Raw genomic sequence first — 23,745 nt, forward strand, 5'->3', positions numbered from 1 at the left:
CCTTGCCCAGGGTAGAATGCAGTGGCTTCATCACAGATCACTGCAACCTCCAACTCCTGGGCTCAATAGATCCTCTTGCCTCAGCTTCCCAAGTAGCTGGGACTACAGGTGCATGCCAGGACACCTGGCTAATTTTTCTGTTTTTAGTAGAGAATGGGGTCTTACTTTTCCTCAGGCTGATCTTGAGCTCCTGAGCTCAGAATTCCTGATTATAGGTTTGAGCCACCTTGCCCGGCCAACTCAGTGTTTCTTAAACTTGTTTGATGGAGTTCTCCCCCTACCCTACCCCCGTCCCCAAACCTCCCAATGGAACAACCTTTAAAGTTTTGAGAAAATGGACTGGGAGACACTGGTGTCTGGTGACTTAGTAATCTCCATGTGGCTCAAGGACTGTTGGTATAGCTAAATAATGTTTGCCATGGTAGAAAAATGGGAAAATTTTCTAAGTTTCCAAGACAGGTAAATGGTAGAGACTTCAGCAGTTGTGGATGATTTATTCTTGCTTTGCACTAAACCCCACTGAAGGGCTGTTGTACAGCTACCCTTATTTAGAATTTTTTGGGACAGGACTGAGCATATTATATATAAAACTCATCTTTGGGGTATCCGTGGGGAGCTACCTCCAGCTTAACTTAAAATTGGGCAAGGGATCATAGAAGGAAGGGAGAAGCAGACAGATAGGATTGGAGACGTGATTGTCCACTGGCTTCAAGGGAAACCTCTGAAATGGAGTCACTGTCTCCAATTTCCTCTATTCTTGGATCAGTGATCCTAGTTTGAGTATTTCGTTGTTTTCTAGTATTCGGAAAATCTTGCAGCAATTTCAAAGCCAATATTTAAAAATTATGAAAGTCATACAATTAGCTTTTATCTGTGATCCAAAGAATTTCAAATAGTCTTATGTAATTTTTTTCTTAATTGTTCACCTATGTGAGAAGTTAAGCTTTTTAGGAGCTTGTGACAGTAATCTATGAGTTCTCTGTACTTCATAATTTGGTGTATAATTTTGCATTTTCTTTCTTGCTGCCTTCCCCCCACCCTGAAAAACTTAGGATCCCATCTTTTAGATTAATTCTCCCTCTACCCCCGTTGCACATATTACATGGAAATAAAGATATACTATCCTTAAAACTTGTCCTTGTTCTAGTTAAATCAGAGCCAGGAACAGAAAAATCATTTCACATAACTGTTACCAGTTATCCAAGAGAGATGGAGTAGAGAAAGACGTAAATTTGTATATCAGGGTTGGGGTTAGGGGACTTCGGTTGGGCTCTCTTATTTCTTTTAAAAGATAACTATTTTGGTAATTGATCAAAGATTAATTCAAGATCAAGATTAATTCATGCTCTGAATGTGACATATGCTGAAGATCCAAGTTTGTTTTCTGCTGACAGCAAATTCTTTACCTCTTTCAGTTGGAGACATTGGTATCATTTTTGTTCTTATGTCTCTCTTGCTCTCATTTTCTCTTTTTAAATATGACAATGAGATTTTTTAAAACAAATGTTTACAAAAATTTTTTTAACCAAAAACCCCCCAGAATATGTAGGAGCAACTTTTAAAATAGCAATGGCAAAGATTTTTGTGACGTCCTAAATTCTGGAGGTAATTCCTTAGCAGTTACACTATTCCTTAAATTCATTATATACTACTTTAATTGATTTAAATCTAAGTGAATTATTCTAAAATTAGAGGCATATTTTAGTTATATAACTACTGAGTGTGAGAAAGTGGTTACATTAACAATTTTATTCTGATCCGGTTGAAAACATAATGTGATACACATACTTTTTGGGAATACCGCTTTTTCTAGGAGAGGCTTTTGTTTTTGTTGATAGTTTAAAAGTCTGTAGAATTGTGCATTCCTGCAACAGAGCAGAGTTGCTCATGGTGATAGAATATTTATCCCCTGAAAATGATGCTGAGTGGCTTTGAAGTTAAACACTTGGGTGTTTACTTTAGCTAGTTCAGGTTGTGGTCTTGACTTATGAGTTAGGAATAGGATTTTTCTCTTTCAGAAGAGCACATATTTCTTTTTAAAATCTTTATCCAGAGAGTACTAGGAGAGGGTTTAGGAGCGTAGAGGACGTTAAAGGGCATATTCTGAGTCCAAAGAACAAGTTTTTGTTGACTTGTTGCATCTCTAACCTATACTGTCTTACTAATTTATGAATTCAACAACCCTTTGAGTGACTGCCCTGTGACAGGCACCATTTTAGGTGCGGGGGATATAGCAGTGAGTAAAACAGACCAAAACAAATCTCTGCCCCATGAAGTTTATATACTACTAGTGTGTGAGTCGGAAGGGAGGAAGCTAAGGGAGGGGTATGGTAGGGGTGGAATGCCTGAGCATCTAGTAGGTATTGGGTTGCAGTTTGAAATAGGGTAGTCAGAGGAATTCTTACTATAAAAATGACATTTGAAGAATGACCTGTAGGGGATGTCACTGACATCCTGTGTGCAGGCAAGAGCATTCCAGGCTCTGTTGCCCAGGCTGGTCTTGAACTCCTGGCCTCAAGTGATCCTCCTGCCTTGGTCTCCCAGAGTGCTAGGATTACAGGCGTGAGCCACCGTGCCCAGCCTCACCTGACTGTTTTTAATATTTTTTCTAACTTTTCCATTTGTCTGTGGTACAAACCTATCCTCTAATTTCTCAAACTAAAAAACTTCATCATAATTCACTCCCTGCTTAAACAAACTCTCTACCTCCAATGGGATTACCTGTTTCTTCTTTATTTCTATGCCACTACCCCGGTACAAATCCTCCATTTCAGTCTTGGATTGTTACAGAGGTTGCTTAGCTGAGTTCCTTGACTATGTGGTTGCCTTTGGTATTTCATCTTGGAATACAGGTATGATGTTGATATTCCTAAAAAACTGTTATTCATGGGTATGGAAGAAGTGCTAGCTTTCTGTTTTCTACTCAAATTAAAACTCTTCTGCCTAGCTTTCAGTGTCTGACTTGGACTCATGCAGTTTTTTTGTTTCTTCCACTCTGCAGGCTTACTTGTGCCCTTTCTCCTGATATTCCATCTAATTAGACATTTATTCTCACATTCTTCTAGACCACTCTCCCATGTTCACTACACTTTGAAAACCTGTGCCACTTGTAGTTTATAGCTGTGGTCCCCAATCCCTGTGGCCTGTTAGGAACTGGGCCAGCACAGCAGGAGGTGCACAGTGGGCTAGCAAGTGAAGCTTCATCTTTATTTACAGCCGCTCCCCAGTGCTTGTATCACTGCATAAGCTCCGCCTCCTGTCAGATCAGTGGCGGCATTAGATTCTCATAGGAGCATGAACCCTACTGTAAACTGCGCACGCGAGGGATCTAGGTTGCGGCTCCTTACGAGTCCCTAAAGCCTGATGATCTGAGGTGGAGCTGAGGCGGTGACGCTGGCACTGGGGAGCGGCTGCAAATACAGATTATCGTTAGGACAGAGGTTTGACTGCACAAGAAATGTAATGTGCTTGAATTATCCTGAAACCATCCCCCCGCATTCATGGAAAAGTTGTCTTCCATGAAACTGGTCCCTGGTGCCAAAAAGATTGGGGACCATTGCTTTATAGTGTAAATTTGAGCAATCTGAGATGACCACAATTGTTAGCCTCTTCTGCTTAAAACCAGTAAAGTGTACAAGGTGATGTGCTTTGGCTTATCTAGCATAGTATTTGGCACAGAGTAGGCATTCATTAAGTTACTGAAATGTTTTGAAGGCTTGGAAGGCAAAGTTTCTGTCTTATTCAGTGTACTGCTATAATAGGCTCTTAAATATCTTGCTTACTTTTGTAATAAGTTAATAGAGTTGATTCTTGGAAGAACAGAAGCCTATTTTAACAGTTTGAATTTTAAGTCCTACCTTGTGTCCTGATTGGATAAGATGTTTTAGGTGCTTAGGGTCTTGTTCTTTAACCAACACACACACTAGAGCTACTGTTAAATTCTTTTTGCATTTTTTTTCACTTTAGAACAAAAAGGGATTTAACAGTTACATGTTTTTCATAACATTGTGTTATTACCATGTTGGTTGTCTTCACAGCTGTTTTAAATATGTACAGCATCTCATCCCGTGGTGTATTAATTAATCATTTTCCTGTTGCATTAGCTGTTTGGATGTTATAGCATTCCATTATTTCTTATTTTTTTATTTTTGTTGTTGTTTTTTATTTTTTTTTAGAGACAGGGTCTCACTCTGTCACCCAGGCTGGAGAGCCGTGTTCATAGTTCACTGTAAGCTCCAACTCTGGGGCCCAAGTGATCCTTGTGCCTTAGCTTCCCCGGTAGCTGGTACTACAGGCCTGCAACCACCACACCTGGCTAAATTAAAAAAAAAAAAAAATTTTTATAGGCAGGGCAAGATGGCTCACGCTTATAATCCTAGCGCTTTGGGAGACTGAGGTGGGATTGATTGAGGTTAGGAGTTTGAGAACAGCCTGAGCAAGAGTGAGACCCCATCTCTACAAAAAGTAGAAAAATTAGGTGGGCATGGTGGTACATACCTGTAGTCCCAGCTACTCAGGAGGCTGAGGCGGGAGGATCACTTGAGCCCAGGAGTTTGAAGTTGCAGTGGCTGTGATGATGCCCTGGCACTCTGTCTGAACACAAACAAAATTTTTTGTAGAGAAGGGGTCTTGCCGTGGCCTCAAGTGATCCTCCTGCCTCAGCCTCTCACAGTGCTGGGATTATAGGTGTGAGCCACTGTTCTCAGCCTCCATTGTTTCTTGATAAGGTCTTTTTTTTTTCTCTTGGACAAATTATCTGAAGTGGAATTACTGAGAGAAATGATGTGAACATTTTAATGGCTCTTAAAATGTATCTGCAGGGCATTTTAAAAAAAACTGCCTAAGGTCATGAAATAGATTGAGGATTTTGGCGAGTTTGGTTTATCAAGACTTATTAGCTTCTAGCACACAGGAAAAAAAAGAAGGACTTGTTAGCTCCCAGACCTCAGGTTTACTGATGGTGCTTTTCCTAATTGTTGAATATATCATGGAGATCTTTTCATTTTAGTAGATTTTTTTTATTAAAGAAAATATTACATACACATGGTGAAAACTTTAGTACCAAAAGGAATATGACAAAAAGTGAGTATACTCATCACAGACACCCATATTCTGTTCCCAGAAGCAGCCACTGTTACTAGTTTCTTATATATCTTTGTAGATAGTCTCTGCATCTGTAAGTGTGAAAGTATGAGTATGTGTACCGCCTCTTTGTTTAAGAAAACTCATATATTGACAGTTTATACACATTGTTCTGCACCTAGTCTTTTAAAAACTTAATTTATCTTGGAGATCTTTCATATTGGCATGTATAAGTTTGTTAGGGCTTACATAACAAAATACCACAGACTGAGTGATTTAAACAACAAACAGAAATTTGCTTCCTTAAGGTTCTGGAGGCTAGAAGTCCATGATCAAGGTGTTGGCAGGGTTGGTTTCTCTCTGAGGGCCTCTCTCCTTGGCTTGTAGATGAATGCTTTTGGGTGTCTTCACATGATTTTTGCTCTGTGTCTGTCCTAATTTGCTTTTCTTATAAGGACACCAGTCATATTGGATTAGGGTCCACCCATATGACCTCATTTACCTTTTTTTTTATTTTGTGAGACAGGGTCTTGCAGTCTTGCCCAGGATAGAGTGCAGTGGTGTGATCATAGCTCACTGCAACCTCACACTCCTGGGTTCACGCAGTCCTCCTGCCTTAGCCTCCCGTGTGCAAGCCACCGTGCCCAGCTAATTTTTCTATTTTTTGTACAGACAGGCATCTCACTCTTGATCAGGCTGGTCTCCAACTCTTGACCTCAAGTGATCCTTCTTGGCCTTCCAGAGCGTTAGGATTACAGGCGTTAGCCACTGTGCCTGGCCTCATTTTACCTTAATTACCCTTTTAAAGGCCCTATCTTCAAATATAGCCACGTTCTGAGGTACTGGGGGTTAGGCCTTCAACATGTGAATTTGGGAGGTGGGGAGTGGGAATGAAACAGAGTTCAGCCCCTGACAGGCAATGTAACTCATTCTTTTTAATAGTTTAGTAATATTCCTTTTACTATAACCTATTAATATTTTTACCAGTCCCTTATTGGTGCATATGTAGGCAATCTCCTGTCTTTAGCTCCTATAAGCAAGGCTGCAGTGAATATCCTTGTACCTACCTCTTTGTGTACTTAGGGAAAGACTTAAAAATGGAATTGCTAGTTCAAAGAATGTACATATTAACTTCTGGTAGATATTGTTCTCGGCTTTGAAGCCTGTTTCTTACTGATCTGATATTTTTTGAAAGCAAAAATTTGCCTTGTGAATTAGGTCCTAATTATGAGGGAAAATCTTACTGTAATCTTTATTATCTTCTGGTCAGATACTTTGTTAGTGCTCTTACTTTGTTTTTAGGGGTACATGATTGGCTCTCACTTCGTTGGAGTGTAAGAGCACAAGCTGCTGTAGAAGATTGCCTGGAGAAGATTCAGTTCTAAATTGCCTGCTTGTCTGGATTGCTTCACAATAATAATAAAAGCTCATATTTGAGTGTTCTGTATGTGGAGTAACTCAGTTACTATAAACAACCTATGATGATGATACTATTACCTCTGTTTTGCAAATGGAGAAAAGGCTTAAAGAGGTCAAGCAGCTTGCCCAAAGTTACATAAGAATGGGAATATGAGCTTTAGAGCTGCTTGACTTGAAAGCTCCTGCTGTTTACTGCTGCTCTATATTGTCTTCCGTGGGTATATTAGAGACTCGATAAATATTTGTTGTATGATTAAGTTATTTTGTCTCTTAAAGTAGAGATGGATTAGAGCCATTTCTGTAACATAGTGAGTCCCTTAGCTACGAATGTGACATTTAGTTTAAAATGATCTTTGAGATTGGAGTGAGGGGATTTCAGAAAGGAATGACCAAATTAGCAAATAAACTTGTCAAGTAGAAGCAAGGTTTTTTCAGTTCTCTTTTTTAACGCACAAACTGAAATTTAATCCATTTATTTAAATGTATGTTGTACATAAGTTACAGATTCTCACTTCTGCCACTCAGCTAGAGCTTTTCTGTAAAAGCCTCCTATTTCTTCCTTGATCCTGTTTTTTACAAGTAATGAAGTCACTGTGTTTCGAAGGTTATATCTGACAAACACCCATTTGCTGGTCTTCCTGGATAGGCCCTGGGCAAGGCCAGCGGAGGTTGTTTTTGGAAGTGTCTCTGAGGAGGGAGGTGGACCCAGGGATGGAGTTTTAGCGCCTGCACATGGCCACAGCATGGTCCCTACCCACAGGAAGTGGATGAGCTGCTCCCATGGCCTCGTGCTGAAGTTACGCAGGGAGACATCTCTGCCCATAGTGGCCCACCGTCCCTCCATGCTGCTGGGCCAAGCCTCCATCTCACAGTGTTGGACTTGGTCTCTGTGGCCACCGGCAGGGCCAAGCCTGAGTGAACAAGCCTGAGTTCCCTCATATTCATAGCGCTTAGATGCTTTCACTTAACAGCGGTGGTTCTGATCTTTACCATAGGGCCATTCTGGTTTCTGCAAGTTTTTTTTTTTTTTTTTTTTTTTTTTGAGACAGAGTCTCACTCTGTTGCTCAGGCTAGAGTGAGTGCCGTGGCGTCAGCCTAGCTCACAGCAACCTCAAACTCCTGAGCTCAAGCGACCCTCCTGTCTCAGCCTCCCGAGTTGCTGGGACTACAGGCATGCGCCACCATGCCTGGCTAATTTTTTCTATATATATTTTTAGCTGTCCATATAATTTCTTTCTATTTTTAGTAGAGATGGGGTCTCGCTCTTGCTCAGGCTGGTCTCGAACTCCTGAGCTCAAACGATCCGCCCACCTCGGCCTCCCAGAGTGCTAGGATTACAGGCGTGAGCCACCGCGCCCGGCCTGCAAGTTTTAATTGGATATAAGGATAGGTGCCGTGTTAGGTATTTACTCTGTGCCACGTGATGTACCACTTGCTTTATATACATCACCTCATTTCTCTTTATAGCAGTTTTGTGAATTAGATGTTAATTTGTAGAGGAGAAAACAAAGGTATGGAAGTGAATTAACTTGTTAGGATCACATATATTGAAGTGGAACTAAGACTGGAACTCATATTTCCTTGTCTTTAAAAGTTTCATGTTTTTTCATATTATTACTTTGGTCAACAAAGTTTTAAGAAACATTGAAAAATCTATTTGTTCTTGTTCTTAACATATTGCTCAGTAATGTATTAGATGCCTTGTGAGGGGGAAAAGTATAAACATAGTTCTTCCCCCGCCAGAGAGCTTAAAATCTACTGGAATAAACACAGGCACATGTGAATAAAAATAGCATGATTAAGTACTCTTGTGATTCATTTATTCAGTGAGTGAGTACCCACTGTGTGGCTAATATTGAACTTTTTTTGGGCATACAACAGAGTCCTTGCCTTTAGGGAGATTTCCTTATTTTTTTACTCGTCTTTACTGCCATTTAACAAATAAACAAGATAATTATAGATTATGACTGCACTGTAAAGGAAATACACAGTGGTAATATGATAGAGTGTAAGGATGGAGGGGCTGTTACTCCGGATAGTGTGGTCAGGGGAGGACTCTCTGAGGAGATGATGATTTGCGCTGAGATCGGAAGGGTGAGAAGCCAATAGCTTTAAGAGCAGGGTCAGGGCGGGGTGCGGTGGCTCACACCTGTAATCCTAGCACTCTGGGAGGCCAAGGTAGGTGGATTACTTGAGCTCCGGAGTTTGAGACCAGCCTGAGCAAGAGTGAGACACCATCTCTACTAAAAATAGAAAAATTAGCTGGGCGTGTTGGTGCGTGCCTATAGTCCAGCTAGCTACTCAGGAGGCCGAGGCAGGAGGATCGCTTAGAGCTCAGGAGTTTAAGGTTGTTTTGAGCTACGATGATGTCACTGCACTCTACCCAGGGTAATGGAGTGAGGCTTTGTCTTGAAAAAAAGAGCAGGGTCAGGAGTGTTGGTGGTAAAGGCCTGAAGGCAGGACAGATCTTGGCATATTTGAGGAGATAGAGACCTGTGTAGATAGATCATGGAGAGTGAGGGGGAGAGGAGTGTAAGGTAGATTTGAGAGCTAAGAAGGGCCTTGGTTTAGTCCATTCAGGCTGCTACAACAATACCATAGACTGGGTAGCTTGTAAACAAGGGAAACTTATTTCTCATAGTTCTGGAGGCTGAGAAGCACAACATCAAGGTGTTGGTAGATTTGGTGTCTTGTGAAGGCTCACTTTCTGGTTACATAGGTGGTGCCTTCTTGCTGTTTCCTCACATGATGGAAGGGGCAAGGGAGCTCTCATTTTTATAAGGACACTAATTCCATTCAGGAGGGCTCTGCCCTCATGACCTAATCGCATCCCAAAGATCTCACTTTCTAGCATTATCACTTTGGTGATGAAGTTTCAACATACGAATTTTGGGATGGAGGTATACACAAACATTCAGACCATAGCAAGAAGTCAGACAATTGGGGTAGTTTTTGATAGCCGGAATAGTTAGGGAAGGTCTCAGAAGGTGAGATTTTGGGGTGGAAGGTGAAGATAGAAATAGGATGAGTTATAAGGCCATACGTCCAAAGTTTGGGGGAATTTATGTGAATAAAGGTATGGACTTTGAATAAGCACCAAACCTGTATTGGATGATATAAATAGTATCAGGCAGTTAGTTAATTAGATGGGCATAGTAAGATGCATAAATGATAGTTGAGCAACTTCAGTCCTGTTCCCAGATTGTCTAGGTTTCAGAGCTGTGATAAACTCTGATCTGAGATTTGGGGTAAGCCAAATATTCTCATCTTTTATATGAAACTGAGGGGAGGTTTGTGTGGGCATGTGTAATTAAGAGAGTTGAATTATGTTACCCTTTTTTTAAAATGTGAAAGCGGATGTTTATTACAGAACAATTTTTTCTATTGGCGAAATGCTCTAAAAGAAAAAACGTACCATAAACTGACCTGGTAGCATGCAGATACTTCAGGCTTGAGAGGCATGTTTGTTCTTGATGAATTGACATATAATAAATTCTTATGACATTTGATTCCAAAATACATGTACGAATTGGCTTGACATGATTAATGCTTTAAAATATAAACATAAGGACAATTTAAACATTGATATTTATATGCATCAACTCAAGGTCAGTGACTGGAGAGCTATTAAAAATCTGAGGTCAAAAAATCTTTAGGAAACAACTTTGTACCGTGTACATTTAAAGATCAAGGGCTAAAAAAAAAAATCTCTCAATGACTATCATTAAGTAAAGGATGTATAACATCCATCACACATCTATTTCAAAACCAGCATGTTTCCAAAATTATAGCTCTTTACAAATAAACATTGTAGTATTAATATCTATAGAGACACCATCAGGATGAGTTCTAAAATATGCTGCTAACTTGCACAGGGCATCGCTGGGCCATCTCTTAAGGCATTCATTTCAATCTTGGGGCATTAAGAACATCTTTGCTTTAATCAATTTTACGTCTCCATTTTCATCATCTTTGTAATTGCCATCCATGATCTCCCTTGACAAACTTTTCCCCAATTGTCCCCACCAAGGTCTCATATCTTCTAGACATTTCTTCATCTGACACATCAAGTACTATTACATCTTCAGCTTCTTTTGTTTTGTTCTTAGCATTCATCTGAAGCATTAATTTCTCAGCCTCAGGATTAAATCCTCTGAATGACATTCTTCCATAGAGAAGATCTTCACGTCATGAGAAATTTTGCTCTTATATTATAAAACTCTTTAAGCTCTGACAAACCTAAGTACCAGTGCTTTTCACTAATTTTCTTTTCTATTATGAAACTCTTTAAGCTCTGACAAACCTAAGTACCAGTGCTTTTCACTAATTTTCTTTTCTTCCTCTTCTAGTTGTTGATTTTTCTGTCCATTTGCATGAACTTCATGTGTAGCAGCAAGTTCTTAGATAACCTGGTCTTATGCTTGGCTGTCATGCTGGTTCCAGCCTCCACATGCTGCCCTTTCTTATTTAAGAGACTAGAATGAAAAAATTACATATGAGGATGTCATTTATTAGTAATACTATGAAGGAAGAATATGTGGGGGGTGATGCTTGTTTATTATCTGTGTATCCCAGCAGGATTATTGCCCCAAAGACGGCATGAACTTTGTTCTGTGACTTGGAGGGTATGGCTATGTATAGGACAAAGCTTGGCACGTATTAGGCGCTTAATAAGCGTTTGTTGAATGAATGAATAAATCTACAAGTCTTGAATATTTTGAGGGAAAATCTATTAATAGTAATCTCCATTCTTTTCTAACCAAGTACTTTGTTAGTGTTTTTATACGTTATTACACACTTCAGTTTTTCCAAATTACTGTTTTTGACAAGCTTTGTAATGTAAATACGTATTTATTTTTGCATCTTACTTAAATGTTATTTTTCTCATTTCATTATATTTTCCCCATTTATTTATTTTTAATGTTTTAGAGATAGCATCACTCTCTGTTTTCTAGGCTGGAGTACAGTGGCCCAATCATAGCTCCCTGTAACCTTGACCTCCTGGGCTCAATCATTCCATCTCAGCCTCCTTTCCAAGTAGCTAGGGCTACAGGCACATGTGGCTAAGTTTCAAAAATTGTTTGTAGAGAGAGGGTCTTGGTTTGTTGCCTGGCCTCAAGCAATCTTAATGCCTTGGCCTCCCAAAGTGCTGGGATTACACGTGTGAGCCACCATGCTCAGCCTCGTTTAATTTTTATTTGTATTATATATATTCATGGAGAACAGTGCAGTTTTGCTACACTGACGTACGGCATTGTGGTGAAGTCAGGGCCTTCAGTGCATACGTCACTGAAGCCACGCACAGTGTACCACTTGTTTTGAAACGCTAGATTTAAAATTATGTAGAATATTTAAATATTTACTGATTGAATTTTTAAGTGTTTTTTTTTTTTTTTTGGTTACAAATATAAATAATGACTCCGGCTAGCATCTTTTAGTTTTTGCCAATTTGAGGAAGGAAAAATAACATTATAGTAAAAATAAGGACTTAAGTTCTCATTGGATTGGACATTTTAGTCCATTTCCAGAAATGGAGCAGAGACAACAAACTTCTAGCACTGCTGGAAACATCCTTTTCCAGATAGAAACATAATCTTTCATTTTATGAGTGCTATTGTCAGCACTTTTTTCCCCTTCTCTTTTTTGCTCCATTTTTGTCATCTCAAAGACCTGTAGAACCATGCTTAAGTAGAGACCCAATTCTCTACTCTCCTGAGTATGTTGTGATTTGACAACATGTATCAGTTTCTTCTTTCGCAAGTGGCAGAAAATGGAGGAATGTGAATAATTGCTTCAATGAGTGTTTCGTATTTGCCATCCAATTTTTGCATATATTAATTCATTTAATTGGCAGTTGGAGATATATAGGGTTCTGTAAACATTTTTGCAATAGCACCTGTGCCATCCATGAAGAATTCTAGATGGTGTGTGTTTGCTAAAAACCCGAAGATACTTTTGTGCAATGTCTGAAAAGTACACTTAAAGGAGAGAGGGAAAAGCCTAGTATCCTTCCCAGTGATCCGAAACTGTATCAGTGGGACTACCTCTCTGCTTTCTTTGACTATTTTTTGGTAAAATAGCTACCAGTTCTTCACATATTCACCAGTCTCATGTCAAAAATCAAGAGAAAGGCAGCAACAGGGCTCTCTGCCACGTTCATGAAAATCTCACACTTTAAGTTTCTATGATGATTTGATACTGGAGGTGAATAAATGGAATTTTGGGGGAAAATGAGGTTAGAGCTATTTAAAGATAGGCGAGAACAAAATAAGTTTTGTTTGTGTTTTGAAAAATTAATTTATTTCATTTATTTGCATGCTAATTTAAAGCAAAGCACGTTGAAAATATTAGTCACTTAGTCTTACTCTGTCTCCCTGGGTAGAGTGCAGTGGCACCATCATAGCCCACAGCAACCTCAAGCTCCTGGGCTCAAGTGATCCTCCTGCCTCAGCCTCTCGAGTAGCTGGACTACAGGTGTGTGCCAATAAGCCTGGCTAATTTTTTCTATTTTTTGTAGAAACAGGCTTCACTCTTGCTCAGGCTGGTCTCAAATGATCCTCCTATCTTGGCCTCCTGGAGTGCTAGGATTACAGATATGAGCCAGCACGCCTTGTCTGTTTTATTTATTGTTTGTAATTGTTTCTCTCAATTATTTTTATGTGCTCACTGTGAGGAGGCACCTTGCTTGTCTTTTTTAATAGTAGAATTCTTGCCTTCATTAATGTCTTTCTTGTTAGATTAGACACCAGATACTTGTAGAAGATAAAACATAAGCAAATTAAAACAACCAGTTAGCTCCTAGAGATGTGCTGGCTGGCCTGGTAATGAGGGGGAGAAGGTGGAAAAAAATTTTAAATTATTTCAGGAACTGTTTTTTTTTTTTTTTTTTTTTTTAAACAGAGTCTCACTTTGCTGCCCAGTCTATAGCCTCAAACTCCTGATCGCAACCAATCCTCTTGCCTCAGCCTCCTGAATAGCTAGGACTGTAGGTGCTCGTGACCATGCTCAGCTAATTTTTAAAATGTTTTTGTAAAGATGGGGTCTTGATATGGTGCCCAGGCAGGTCTTGAACTCTTGGCCTCAAGTGATCCTCTCATCTTGGCCTCCCAAGGTGCCAGGATTAAAGGTGTGAGCCACTGTGTCCAGCCTTCAGGAACATATTTTATAAAGAAAAAATTTGGGTAATGAATAAAATATTTAAGACCAGATATTATTACCTGGCTTCTACTCTGATAATTATGCTAATAAACTATCTGATTGCTATGTTATTTATATATAAACTTTATATAAAACTTAAATTGTTCAAATTATTTATCACAAAGCTTGGCCAATCCAATGAACATGATCTGGGATTTTATTTTACCCTATTTAGAAGCTAACACATTAGTCTGATACTGTTTTATTGGTGTTGGCAGAAGATAAGAGATTCCTGGGTCAGAGACAAAGAATTTACTTAAGGCATGGCAAGCAGCATGGGATCAGTGTGTGTGTTGCTTCCTCTTACCAGGAAGGACATGCAGAGGCCCAGGTGGATGCTGTACATACATGGCTTTGCCTTACAGCTGAGGAGCACCGAGTTTGGGGAACCCACTGCTTAATAGCAAGCAGTAAGCATGCCTGTCCACTGTCTCAGAGGGAGACGTTACTGTACCCTTCAAGGTTGTTTGCTGCAAACACAACTCTATGGAATGCCGTAGTTAAAGAGTGGTTAAGGCCTTGCCTTAGCTTGCCCAGCAGGATGTGCAGGAGCATGAGAGACCCATGGGGACTGTATCTCCCAACACAGTTTTTGTGTACTTTTTACTAATTGAAAGATATGTTTACAGAATTCCAATTTAAATTTCTTTTCAAATTGGAATGGATACATTTGTTACTGAAAAGCTCCTCTTGGGTTTTTATTGGGACACATACTTTGAACATTAGCTATGTTACTTTGACTTTTTGATGGAGTGCCAGAGTTTTCTAAGATTATTTCCTGTTTACTGAGGACTCTGAAAACAAATTAGAAAGTTCAAAAGAATTGTATTTATGTGCCTCATTCTGTATTTGCTTGAAGTCTGAAGAGCTGGAAAGAACACCAGGATACATGGACCCTAACTGGCTGTGGGGCAAGTTCTTGTGCTTTGGCCAGAATTTTCTTATCTGTGTAATGAGGGGGTTAAGTTGCTTCATTAAGGGACCTTCCAGTTCTTTAAACAAAACAAAACCACCATCTCATGCCTGTAATCCTGAGTATGGAAATAGATTACAATCAATTCACTTCTGACACTAACTTCCACCTCACAGCTTAAGCTCTCAGTCCGTAAGACTGCCCTCACTTTAGGCACCAGCTGCAGATGGGATGCCTAAGCCACCCGCACTTCTACCCAGTTGACTACAAATTTGGGGGTTCCTGGACCCTCCTCAGGTTCGATAATGGGCTAGAACAACTTACAGAACTCAGGAAAACTTTACTTACTTTTTATGCTTTTATTATAGAAGGTTTAACTCAGGAACAGAAAAATGGAAGAGGAGATGCATTGGGCTGCTGTAGAATAGGGAGCGCTTCATGTGTCACTCTCTCTGCACCTGGATATGTTCACCAACCTGGAAGCTCCCAAATCTCCTTGTTCCAAGAGTTCTCAGAGCTCATAGAGCTCAGTCTCCAGCCTCCATTGCCTTCCCTGGAGGTTGATGGATGGGGCTAAAAGTTATCTCCTTCTAATCACTTGGTCTTTCTGGTGACCAGCCCCATCCTGAGGCTATTTGACCCCAACCCCCCGTCATTTTTTTAGCATAAATTCAGGTCTGACTTTGTTATGAACAACAAAAGACACTTATGCCTCTCAGGAAATTCCTAGGGTTTTAGGAGCTCTGTGCTAGGTAGGAACTGGGGACAAAGACCAAAAACTTGTTATTGCTGCAGTGTATTTCCAAAAATTTGACTTTTATTCACATCATTTACTATTAATACTAGAAATAGTTTTATAAGGGATATAATCTGATTTTGAGAATATACTTTTTTTTTTTTTTTTTTGGTAAAACACATTAGCAAAAATAATTTCCAGTTTTTCATATGCTGTGTGGGCGTTGGGCCTAAAATGAACCATGGGGCATGGGAAAATAAGGCTTCTGTAGCTGGGTGCCACCTCTTCTTTCACACTAATCTTTTTCCCAGAGATTGTCTAGTGGAGTTTAGTTGGCAGCCAGCCAATGATAATGATAATAAAGAGTGGTTCCATAGCCTCTTTAATCTATAGCTCATAGGCTTCACAAAATTTCAGGGGCTTTATCTCTGATATTCTCAAAGGGTAATTGGACTCCCAAAGTGTTAAGAATCCATAAGATACGGATATTGGTGTGGCTGTCTTGTGGAAGTATATATTGGGAAGGAAGGTAGAAGATACACCTTATTTCACGATTTTATTTCCTATGATTGACGTTATCATTATTATTTTTAGAGATGAGATCTTGCTCTGTTGCCCAGGCTCGAAGGCAGTATAGCGCAGTCATATAACACCGTAACCTCAAACTTCTGGGCTGAAGTGATCTCCTGCCTCAGTCTCCCAAAGTGCTGGGATTACAGGGGTGAGCCACCTAGGTGGCGAGCAGAATTATTTTTTATGCTGTGAATTGATCAACCCCAATTCTAAGTTGTGGTACGAATGAAATACTTGTGAAATAAATTGTATCTTCTACTTTCCTGTCCCACTATTAAGGAGGGATAGTATTTAGTTATTGGTGCAATATAACTTTTCTAGCCACTCTGAATAACAAAATGGCAATTGTTATTAGGTAGCCTCTTTTTTGCCATGGTTATTTGACATTGTTTCAACAGGAAGTTAACACAGGATATATGAACATGTCTGGCCTAATTTCCTCCATGTTGTTTTGAAGCTGGAATTATATACATGTTGCAAAACCAAGGTCTCCCCTGGTCACTCCTTTTCCATCACCCCAATCTGTGGGTTACTTGGTAACATTTTAATATGTGTCAAAGGACAGAATTACAACAGATTTGAAGATCTCAATTGGCTTTATTGTTATGTTAGAATCTGGCAACACTTCATTGTGTAAAACAGTATTCTTATGAACTGAGCGGAAAAGGTTGGCTTCATAGACTGGTAAGAGCTAGAGAAAGTAGAAGCAAAGAACAGAGTGTATTAGTTGTTTCAAAGCATTTCTTCTAAGGTGGGGATTAGAAGAACAATAGGAAAATAATTGATTAACATCAGGTAACTTCAGGTTACCTTTTTTTGTGTAAGGATTAAAGTAGAGGGAACTTCATTATCATGCCAATTTAAGATTGAAATTGGCTTGTTTGGGTAGTTGGTTGTCATCCTTCTTTCCTGATTTCTCAGAAGGAACTTTATCATGGGTGACTCTATTTTGATTTTTAATCTTGTCTTTTGGGGCCTAGTGCCCCAAAACAATGGCCTCTTACAGTTTTTTTTTTTTTTTGAGATAGTCTTGCTCTGTCGCCTGGACTATTATGCCATGGTGTCAGCATAGCTCACAGCAACCTCAATTTCCTGGGCTAAAGCGATCCTCCTGCCTCAGCCTCCTGAGTAGCTGGGATGACAGGCACACCACCACACCTGTCTAATTTTTTCTATTTTTAGTGGAGATGGTCTCGAACTCCTCCCGAGCTCAAGCGATCCACCGACCTTGGCCTCCCAGGGTGCCAGGATTACAGGTGTGAGCCACCGCCCCTGCCTGCTCTTATAGTTTTTATTTAACATATGAAATGGTTATTAACATATGCCTATGCTTTGTAGAATAGTCTTAGTTAAATTGGAACTTCACTCTAAAATGACCACCTTTGTAATGATAGCTCTAAACTTGACTACATCTATAGTAAGAACAATGAGTAGGCCAGGCGCGCGGTGGCTCAAGCCTGTAATCCTAGCACTCTAGGAGGCTGAGGCGGGCAGATTGTTTGAGCTTGGAAGTTTGAGATCAGCCTGAGCAAGAGCAAGACCCCATCTCTACTAACAAAAAAAAAAAAAAAAGAAATTATCTGGCCAACTAAAAATATATAGAAAAAATTAGCCAGGCATGGTGGCACATGCCTGCAGTCCCAGCTACTTAGGAAGCTGAGGCAGAAGGATTGCTTGAGCCCAGGAGTTTGAGGTTGCTGTGAGCTAGGCTGATGCCACGGCTCTCTAGCCCGGGCAATAGAGTAAGACTCTGTCTCCAAAAAAAAAAAAAAAGAACAATGAGTACATTTGTCCCCTTGGTATCTCCAGGGGGTTTGGTTCTAGGACTCCTCGATATACCAAAATCCCTGGGATGCTCAAGTTCTTTATATAAAATGGCATAGTACAGTTGACCCCCTGTATCTGTGGGTTCTGCATCTGTGGATTCAGAGGGCTGACTGTACTATAATTATTTTGGAAATAAAAAATTTTATGTGTTTCTCAGTGGTTAGAAATTGTAGAAATTGTCGCTGTTTTAAAACTCCTTATTTTTGACTTAAAGATGCCTTTACTCATTCAAGACTAATAGTTAAAATTTACTGACCTTTTTCTATATGCCAGGCACTGTTAAGTTCTTTACATGTATTATCTTATTCAATCAATTTATCTTATGGGGAAGGTACTATTATCTTCATTTTTAGAGAAGGGAAAACTGAGCCACAGAAGGATCACAGAAGGATTAAATAACTTGCCCAATGTCACCTAGCTAGAGTGTGGTAGAGCCAGTCTGATTCCAGAACCCAGGCTCGTAACAGGGGACCCACAGCCAGTTTCCAACAAATTGCTGAGCTGCTAGGTTGGGAAGCCTAAGAAGTGGAAGATTTGTGGGTAAATAGAAAAGGGCAAAGCAAACTATCTTATTCTCTGTTCTTGGCTTCCTTCTCCCAATAAAATTCAGTAATTATCTGCAGAGTGAAGAAACAGGAAGTGAACTGAACTCCTATTTTTTTGCTTTCTCTTCTTTATTTCTGCCACCTTTGCATTGCTGGCAGTTCTCATGGATATATACTTCCTACTCTATTAGCAGTGGTCATGTTTGTTTTTATTAATGTCACTTCTCAGGAGAAGGAAGTATAGTGTAATGCTTAAGAGTGGGGACTTGAGAATCGGACTGCTTGGGTTTAAATTCCAGTTCTGCCGCTTAGTGTCTGAGTAACCTCAGCCTAGTTACTTAACTTCCCTGAGCCTCACTTTTCTTACCTGTAAAATAGAGGTAATATAATACATACTTCATGGGATTTCGGGGAGGATGAAATGTGTGAATATGTGTAATGTGTTTAGAACAGTACATGGTACATAGTAAATGCTATTATAAGTGTTGCTACTATTGCTGCTATTATTTGAGAGCACTTTTAGGTTGAACCAATAATTGATTTAGTTTAGGGATCAGGATCTTTAAATCTTTAATGCTGTATTAGTAATGGGTACTTGTGTGTAATAGGGAAAAGGGTAGGAAAAAGGAGAGATGAAAGGAAGTTGAATAAAGACAGAGACAATGCAGATAGTTTTGTGGTCTTTTTTTTTTTTTTTTCTTTTTTCTGGAGACAGGGTCTCACTCTCAGGCTGGAGTGCAGTGGTGTGATCATAGCTCACTGCAGCCTTGAACTCTTGGGCTCAAGTGAACCCCCCACCTCACCCTCCAGAGTAGCTAGGACTACAGGTGTCTGCCACTGCACCTGGCTAATTTTTAAATTTTTTTTGTAGAGACGAGGTCTTGCTATGTTGCCCAGGCTGATCTCAAACTTCTGGCCTAAAGTGATTCTCTTGCTTCCCCAAGTGCTGGGATTAGAGGCATGAGCCACTGCACCTGGCCTAATGCAAATAGTTTTGATGAGGAATGGGAGAGCGTATATTTCCTATGAGTTACTCACCGCTAATGTAGTTTTTATGTTCTTTTGTTATGTGATTTTTGCATCTGTTCAGCAGCTCACAACGGGCCAGTCTTTGTGCTCAGTGCTGGAAATACAGTGGTACAGGAGATAATATAGCTTATATATTACATACAGCGATGTTAGTAGACATTATAAATCTGTATGATGAACTGTTGTGAAGCGTGCTATAGGAGCACATAGGCATGGCATCCAGTACAAAGTTAGGTGGTTCTCTGTTTTTATGTTTAATAAGATGGCAGCTCTAGCCAACAAGAAATTCAGGATTATAATTGAAATAGGACTTTATCTTAAAATTTAGGTATATGTGGGGTGATGTTTCTTTAACAGTTTTTCTGAGAGAATGAAGAAGTATTTCATTGAATCTAAGATTGCATTTATATCAATTCCGTAGAAGTTAAAATGTGGAGGAAAAATAGCTGATAATGATTGTTAAGACACCCTCAATAAAGGCCCATTCTGATTTTAGAGATGTTTAATTGTGGAAAAAAAAGCATCTCAATATTGATGAATCTCTGGTACATTTGTAATTGATAGCTTCTTAGAATGGTGGACTACAGTAAAAGATGCCAAAGTAGTTACATCTGTTTATGAGTCAGTATGATTTAGAGTGATCTGACCTTTTCCTAATAAACATGTAGGTTTTGGATGCTACATGCCATGAATATTGAATTAGTAACTAGGCAACCTGGTGCTAAAACAGCTGCTGAGACCAGAGATCACCCTGATCTTTGTTCAGTTCTTCATGTTGCTCATATATTACATGAGGAGTTGTGGTGATGGTGCTACTGCTTGTTGGTTAGAGCCTGAGTAACTATATATAGTTCTAAGGCTGAGTAATGAACCATTCTTTAAAGCAGGGCTTTGTATTGTACTGTAGTTCACATATATGTATGACACACACGTGTGTGCAGAAAAGGCTTCACAAAATAATATTTAGCAAACTACGTGGAATTCTTTCTGAAATAGCCTCCCTCTTCTCTTTCATTATAAAAAGAACTATGCTGCTCAGTATACCACTTTGCACTTTTTAAAAAAAATAACACTTAAGAAGTCGAAACAACCAGGGATCAGAAACTTAGAAATTGCTTTTTTTTTTTTTTGAGACAGGGTGCAGTGCAGGCTAGAGTGCAGTGGTGTCATCATAGCTCGCTGCAACCTCAAACTCCTGGGTTCAAGCAATCCTCCTGTGTCAGCCTCTTGAGTAACTGGGTCTACAGGTGTACACCACCACGCCTGACTACTTTTAAAAAAATTTTTTGTAGAGATGGGGTCTTGCTATTGCCCAGGCTGGTCTCCAACTCCTGGCCTCAAACAGTCCTCCTGCCTTAGCCTCCTAAAGTGCTAAGATTGTAGGTGTGAGCCACTAAGCCTGGCCAGAAATTGATTTTTATTGGTTATTGTGATTTTGAGCAAGTCACTAATTCTTTTTAGTTTCTTTAGCCATAATAATTGTACTAGCTCTGAATGAATGAACCTGTTGCTAGCTGAGGGAAAAAATACGTATATAAGTACACATAAACAAATATCTTCAATCTTTTTGCAGGTCACCATCAGATTTGAAATATTTAAAGTGGATATAAAACTATTTCAGCAATGCAGACAATTAAGTGCGTTGTTGTGGGCGATGGTGCTGTTGGTAAAACATGTCTCCTGATATCCTACACAACAAACAAATTTCCATCCGAATACGTTCCGACTGTAAGTATAAAGGCTTCTGTTAGTGAAATGTATTATAATTTGATATCCTTTTGAAAACACTTTCTCTGTATGTACTGAAATTTTTCTGTTGTCTGCCTTTGTTTCCTATTTTTAAAGATCTTGACTTCTCATGGTTAAATTATATACACTTTAAAATTAAACAGCTGAAAAATCAGTGGAAAGTCAAAAGGGGTGACACAAGGGTTTGCAAGAAGTGCTGGGAGGCAAAACTCCAGTAGACAAGATTCTAAAGAGTGGTGGTCTCAGTTTGGAGAACTATGCCCTACATCTTGGAATGAGGTGACTTTCTTTTTTGATATCTTGGCCAATGATTGATCAGTGCTTGGAGGTCTCCTGGGATGCTATTTGGGGTCTTGTAACTTCAGAGAAAGTAGTATGTGTCTCTGCTTACCTTGTGGAGCTGTTCTTTTAGCAGTAGTGGAGCTCCAAACTCATGCTTAGGGGCAGAAAAGAGAAGACTTGTTTTATTATGAGAACACCAACAGGCACCTTTGTGGGTCATCTCCCACAACTGCCTTTTTTAAATGAAGTCCTTGGAAGGGTAGAGGGAAGATGAGAATAATAGATACTGAAGTGAGAGAGAGTTATTTAGAGTAACACTCATTTGTAAAAGAATGTTTGGGGATTTAGGGGTTGTCCCAAGTTGTTTAACTAACCCAGTGGTATAATTGTGTTACATATACTTGCCCATTCAGTATTGAGTGCAGAGTTGGGGTTGGCCTGGCATGGTAGCTACCACCTCTGTTAAGTGAGCTATTTTAGGGGTTTTGAGGAACTTTCGTATGATTAATATGGAACTAGTAATCTTTGGAAGTGAAAAGGAAGAAAACCTATCAGTACTTTGGGTTAATCTTCAGAGACATGAGCATTACCAGGAAGGTGAATATGGGATAAAGGCCTGGTAATTACGTTCGCTTGGAATTGATAGTTTCCTGCCGTCCCAGGGCAAGTCAAGTGATTGAGCTAGGCCAAGGATATAGGAATAAAGATGATGAAGTTTTTTGTAGGGGGAGAATTTGAAGGTATAATTAAGTACAAAAATCACATTTTTTGAATTGGCCCATTTAGAGACAATATAAATGGAAGATGTTTTGAGGTTGCAAAGGACTTATAAGGGATTTCTAGAAATACATGGATCTTGTTTCAGAGTGACACTATTAGAATTTTTGTATTTCAGTCTCCATTAAAGATGTTTACTTATAAACATCATTTCTGAGTCTGTTTTATGACTGATCATTTGGTGTTATATTTAAAGTGGGCTTATGGGTGTTTTGTGTGTGCGTGTGCGCGTGTGTGTGTGTGTGTGTGTGTGTGTATATGTAGATTTCTGGGAAAGAAAGGAGTAGGGTGGAGCAGGGAGAAGTAGTGGTAGATGGTAGAACAAAATTTTAAATGAGCCCTTTTAAGACCATGGATCTATAAATGGACCATGAGGCACACATAATGTATTCATGGTACTTGTTTAAATTATTATGGAAATGGATTTGGTGTAAAGTGTATTTTTGTTCTCATCTATGAACTGGGAGTTGCCATTTCTAGAATAACAGAAATACAGAGCCGGAAAGGATCATACGTATATTATCTACCTCTTACGGATGAGGGAATTCAGGCCCAATTTAGGGGAGAGACTTACACTCTATTCTAAGTAGAATCTGGATTGGAAGCCAGTTTCTCTGATTCTCAGTTCAGTCCTTATATGTGAAAACCCAGTAAAGGAGGGCTATTCTTGGGTCCTTTTTTAAAGTGTGACTTAAGAAAATAGTCCATGTGGTTTGAGAGCTTAGCTACATTCATTCCATTTCTATGTTCTTGTTATCAAGAACTAACTTTCCTTTAACTACCATCTCCCCCATGCCCTTGCTTCCACTATTCTTTACATTTAAATAACCTCTCACACAGCCCATTAAAACACGAAGCAGAAAATTAGAAAATTAGAGTCGGTAGCTAAAAGGTTTAAGCAGGGCTAGCCTTCTCCCAGTTGGAAAGCATTGCTTTCCTTTTTTAAAAAAAATTTTATTCATTTATCTTTTAATTAAACATTTTTTATTGTAAATTGACAAATTGCAGTTGTATGGGAAAGCATTGCTTTTCAGATGTAAATTAATTCAAAAGAATCCATGGATTAGTGTTGGGTCTTTTCCCATTTAGCATCATTACCTCCCATTTTCACACATAACTTAGTACAACCAATATTAGTATATACTGTACTGATTTTGCTAAGGGTTTTATGGTCTATTTACAAATAAAACATCTAGTCAGGATATCTTAGGTCTTGTGGTTTGTGCCCAATAATGTGAATTTTATTCACGAGATTCTCAACAGATAATTCTCTAGCCTTTTATTGGGCACTTTCCTTGTACTTTCAGGGAAGCTTTATTTCTCTCAAAATTGGCTTCTTTGTAATAAGCCTCTTCCTATCTGGCACCCTGAAAGGAAAAAAAAGATTGTCAGGAATCTAGGAGATTTTCATTCTAGATTAAAAGGAAGTGGTTTATGAAGAAATAATTTCTTAGAAACCAGATTGAACATTGGGGTGTCTCAGAAGTTTCAAACTTGAACAGGATCACTTTGTGTAGCTAGCGGACTCTGCTCCTGTGATGCCTCTAAACCTTCTATGGCTCTTTATCCAGGCTGCTGGGGTAGAGCAGGCATCCCAGCACACAACCCCTGTCACA

At 39.4% G+C, this 23,745-nt stretch overlaps 1 protein-coding gene and 1 pseudogene across 2 annotated transcripts in view; one reads left to right on the forward strand and one right to left on the reverse strand.

Moving 5' to 3' along the window:
* CDC42 (cell division cycle 42) overlaps window positions 1-23,745 on the forward strand; it is a 39,480-nt gene that overhangs the window by 7,058 nt on the left and 8,677 nt on the right. For both annotated transcript variants that reach the window (XM_069477435.1, XM_069477436.1), the window contains exon 2: window positions 20,895-21,049. In XM_069477435.1, coding sequence (XP_069333536.1) covers window positions 20,945-21,049 — 105 coding nt within the window. In that variant the 5' untranslated portion in view covers window positions 20,895-20,944. The remainder of the gene's footprint in view (window positions 1-20,894; window positions 21,050-23,745) is intronic.
* LOC138389215 (M-phase phosphoprotein 6-like) lies at window positions 10,410-10,933 on the reverse strand (annotated as a pseudogene).

This window comes from Eulemur rufifrons, chromosome 8 (assembly GCF_041146395.1).
Source record: "Eulemur rufifrons isolate Redbay chromosome 8, OSU_ERuf_1, whole genome shotgun sequence".
Lineage (NCBI taxonomy): Eukaryota > Metazoa > Chordata > Mammalia > Primates > Lemuridae > Eulemur > Eulemur rufifrons.